At 29.1% G+C, this 5,003-nt stretch overlaps 1 protein-coding gene across 1 annotated transcript; it reads left to right on the top strand.

The window, feature by feature from the left end:
* Nucleotides 1-412: 412 nt before the first annotated feature.
* Nucleotides 413-4,076, top strand: LOC105430449 (uncharacterized). Its single transcript, XM_025219147.2, is given in 6 exon segments — nt 413-665; nt 1,039-1,931; nt 2,008-2,215; nt 3,103-3,235; nt 3,478-3,601; nt 3,604-4,076. Coding segments are annotated over 5 exon segments (1,356 nt in total). The 5' UTR covers nt 413-665; nt 1,039-1,093; the 3' UTR covers nt 3,657-4,076.
* The last annotated feature ends 927 nt before the right edge of the window (nt 4,077-5,003 follow it).

Genomic DNA, 5,003 nt, shown 5'->3' with positions numbered 1-5,003 from the left:
AAAAATGATAAAACATAGCAATATATTAGACTGAAAAATTTAAGAGAATAATATAAAAAAACTTACAAATAATTTATATATTAAGATATAATTATTATATTATCAAAAAAGATGAAGCATTAATAAAATTTTTAAAATAACTTATAACTTATTGTATTAAATATTTATAAAAAAAAAATAGTTTCTTAATTGATTAATTAGTATTTAAATATATTTAATATAACAGATGAATAAAATTATTATTATTGAACGATTCTATTAAAATTTATCTTTATAAAAACTTTAAAAGATTTCTATATTTATAAGAATAAATTAAATATAAAATTAGGATAATTTCTCAAAATGAAAATACGAAAATTGAGATTTCATATCAAATGTTGGTAACAAAACAATATAGAAAATTCACACTAGATGGCAATAGGAATCTGTTATCGACGGAAGGGGGGATATCACGTGTACATAACCTCTTTCATTGGTTTTTATTACAATCGTGAAGATTGGCTGTGAATGCATTATTTTGTATAATTAATAAATTAAACTGAATTAATTTTAACAGCTTTCCTTATATATTATTGCTATTTATAGCTATTTAATTTTCTTATAGATAAATCATGTTATAGTGCATAATATTAGCAAAGGATAAAAGAAATACAAGCTTTTTGCCGGTAAGAGTTTTACTTAGATTTTATTGTAATTAAGAGATAACTCTGTATTTATATAAAATACTTTAATAAAATATCACACTGTTATCTCCCTACAAAATTATACACAATATATTATGGATATATTTCTCTATATTTATTTATTTTTATTTGTGTATAATTTTTTATATTTATGTAAATAATTTTAGTTTTTGTTTGAAACAATTTTTTGTAAAACAATGATTTATAGATAATTCAGTATAGTCAAATTTGATAGTTTATTTTATGGATATACATATATATAATTTTTAATTTATTCAACATAAATTTAAAAGAAAAACATGATATTATTAATTATATGTATACTTATAACATATTTAATTATTTATTAATATAGATCACTGAAATTAAGTATATGTAAAGTACAGACTATAACCTGCAAAACTACAATTATGTTGATTACTTCCAAATATGTTCTATATATATCTTTTAATGTACAAAGTATGCGCCAACCATTTATTAAAAGGCATATCTCAAGAGCTGATAGAATCAAAAAGTTAATGAGAGATTCTAAATCACTATTTGGTCCATTAATCGAAACAAAAAAGCAAAGAAAAAAGAAACAAAAGTTAGAAGAAAAAAAGAAGATAGTCCATCAAGAATCAAGTATGGAAGATACAGAAGATGCAGAATTGTTATGGGTTAAAAAATACTCTAACAACAAACTCCAAAGACTAATTGTGACTACAAAGTTGCAAAATAAACAAGTAAATGATAAAGATCAGAAGTCTCTAAAGAGATTTAGTAAGACGGAAATTAAAAATTCAACTCGACAAGATACAAAAAATCTTATTTATTCTGAATCGAATCATAATACTGAAAAAACAGATCTTGGATTTATTAATACAACTTCTAATTTGTCAGTAGTCACAAAAGATAACTGCAATCAAAAAACTGCATCGTCACTTAATTCAAATAGATCTGACGACATAGCTAGAAAATATGATAGACCTAACTGTGAGACATTGCCAGACATTATTGTAAAGAATTTGTTATCTTTTCCAATTATGAGCAGCAAAAAAGAGTTTATAGAATCAACAAATTCTTCTATAGAATCAACAAAAATATTATCTATATCTGGGAGAGATGATTCAGAAACGATAAGATTTCCCAGTGTAACAAATGTCCTTGCGCAAACCATGTCATCAGAGTCAGAGTTGGCTCTACAAGTATGGAAGCAAAGAATGATAGAAAAGCTCGGAGAAAAAGGATTCACGGCATATCAGAAAGGTACTTAATAAGCTTTTCCATGAAAGAGAAATTTTTATAAGTTTAATAAACAAATTTATTTGTGTTCCTGATACAGTATTATTAGAAGAGGGAAAGTTACTGCATTCATGCATAGCTGAAAGCTTGCTTGGAAAAGAATGTGAGATTCCTCCGAGAATTGAACCTGCTTTTAAGAGCGTTCAATATATATTGAAAGATATATGCTATGTGAAAGCAATCGAAACGCATGTGGCTCACACGAAATTATGTTACAAAGGTGTAGTCGACTGTATAGCTCGTTATAGGTAAAACAGAGAGTTTGCTTTGCCATCCGAAGGAAACTTTATTTCTAAATTAGCAAGAGCAGAGGTCACTATCTGTTCCTTAAATATTTTTATATTTCATAATTTAAAAAAGATATAATTTATATTTTATATAAAATAAATACATAATATATAATTTTTAATCAGATGTGAAGAGTAAAATAATTTTGTACTAAAGTACTTAACTAAGGCTCTTGTATTGATACTTTCTTGCATATTTGTAATTTACTTGCTACATGAAAACTTTACATTTTAAAATTTTATAAGTGATTGAAATTATTATCTTTTTTGAAACTCGTAAATGTGAGATATAAATTTTTAATATAAAGAAGGAATAAAACAAAAGCTTATGTTTATATATCGATATATAATTTATTTTCTAATAGTAATCTAATAATAAGTAATAGTAATCTAATAATAAGTAATAGTAATCTAATAATAGTAATAATCTAATAATATAATTTTCTAAAGTTTTTAATTGAAATAATTCCACAAGTATTAATAACATTATTAGATTATTTTGGCTATAGTCTGTTAAATTATTTATTGTTCCTACAATATATCCAAGAATTATTCATGCTTCATTAAATGGTCTTATTTACTGTTCTAATTCACATTTATAGAAATAGAGTTTCCTTACATTCATTAGATAGTGTGTGTGTGTGTGTGGGGGGGGAGGGAGGAGGAGTGCACGCGTGTGCGTGCGTGCGTGCATGTGGCGCGCGTCCACACACACTTTGTACATGTAGGATAATTTTAAACTTTTTTTAAACTTTTTTTTTTATCTGCTGATTCTTTTTCAGTAATAAAGTTTAAAGTTATTCTACAAATATTCAGTATGATCTTATACACATTACATAAATCTACAGGGACCATAATTATGTAATTGATTGGAAAAATTCAGACAGACAGAAATTGAACTTGAAGTACACATACGACGCACCTGTACAACTCGCCGCATACATCGGAGCTATCAATGCTTCGAATCTATATCCCTTTGAGGTAAATGTTTTATTTAAAAAAATCTTTTAAAGCAATTTTTTTTTTAAAGCAATAACAAAAAGATTTGTATTTCATCATGTAGAAATTAATTCACCGCTTTTAAATTTATTATTTATTCGCTATAATTTTCTCACCATACATTACACATTTAATAAAAACACTTGCTATTATATTCTCTAAAAGTATAATTGAATAAGGATAGTCACTTTCTTGAAATGGTTGTATTTCTTGATTTCTTAAAGATAAAACGCGGATTACTCGTAATTGTGTACACAAATGGCGCACCAGCAACAGTGCACGATGTGTCCGATGATACTCTGCAGCAATACTGGACAGCGTGGCTGCGCCGTCTGCAACAGTACTATGTTAAACAACGAGAAGCGACGACAGCGAGGGCATTCACACACCAATAAAGTATTAATATACCGAGACGCGTCGCGTACATTCATTAAAACTTCGTCACACAAAGCCAATTAAATCCTTATCCGTCAGCCACAGATAATTCCCGACAGGAGTCGGCGGGACAAGTTTTTAATTCCATCCTTTGCGCGTCAGAAGTTGCAATAATCTATAGTCTTCGGGGAGTAGTTGGGAAAGCCCTTTCTGAGTCCGGAGGAAACCAGAGGACGTAGAATACAGCAAGAGAGGGAAACCGCGTCGATACGCCGACTTATTAAGCCCTGTGGTGGGCTCGGGCATTTATGATTTATGACAAACCTATGCGCATTTTCCAGGCTGTCGGAGTAACGGTTATTAAGAAAATATGCGACTATTATTGATTATATGATACTGTAATTTGTAAAAGTATATTTACGGCATTAAAGTACTGCAATTTATAAAAGCTGTATTTTTCTAAAGAATTCGAAGAATCGCAGAATCGATGAAGATTAATATTCTCCGATCGGGTTCGGAAATTTTAATAAATAAAGCTTCCAGAGGAAAAATATCGTTTATTATAAATTAATGGATTTCAAGTAAATATATTAATCTTTATGCTGTCGCTTACTATATCACTCCTATGAAAATTACAAAATGTTCCACTTTAGATTGTAATTTTAGTTGCTTTAGTTTTGTTATTTAATGCCGGGTTGTTTGTCGAGAAGTTATCTCGCTTCCAAAGCAGACTTTTTGATTTCGCAGTCTCGTAGGTGAAGAAAAGTGATAAAAATGTAATGTACGTGGCGTGCAAAACGCGGTCACCATTCCAGTCGTCGAGTTAACATACAGCAATTATAACTTTTCGCCGGTAGAGTAGAAGGCCTGAAGGGGGTTCTATGTTACCGCGGCTCCCTGTTACAGGGCCCTATAAACATCGCGACCAACCCTTCGTGCGCCCTTGGGGATCGTAAACTAATGGTGAAGCGGTGTAGCAGAATTATATCGTTCGTTGTTTCCGCATACCTGAATCACACACACAGACCGGGAATATCCGTTAGGATATCAGATATTACGTATCGCATCCTTTACATCCAAACGATCTGCCATACATGGTAGTATCAGTTTGCGATAATATAGTACGGTATACCATACAATGCATTATTTTGTGTTTTCATATTTTTGTTTTGCCAAAATATAATTACGATTACTGTGTGACAAAGAAAAGTTTTAAAGTTAAAATGAAATTTTTAACAAATCTGAAAAAATATATTATGAATATGAACGCCTAATAAAAAGTTATGTTTGGAATATTAATTCATTATTTTACTCAAATTTTTTTTTTTTAATATATTTATTTGCTCTTGTTTCTTTATTCCTCTAACTTGCCTTC

Source organism: Pogonomyrmex barbatus, unplaced genomic scaffold (assembly GCF_055798465.1).
Source record: "Pogonomyrmex barbatus isolate J1 unplaced genomic scaffold, ASM5579846v1 scaffold2, whole genome shotgun sequence".
Lineage (NCBI taxonomy): Eukaryota > Metazoa > Arthropoda > Insecta > Hymenoptera > Formicidae > Pogonomyrmex > Pogonomyrmex barbatus.
Note: the sequence above shows the minus strand (reverse complement) of the source record. Positions and strands in the feature narration are given on the sequence as shown.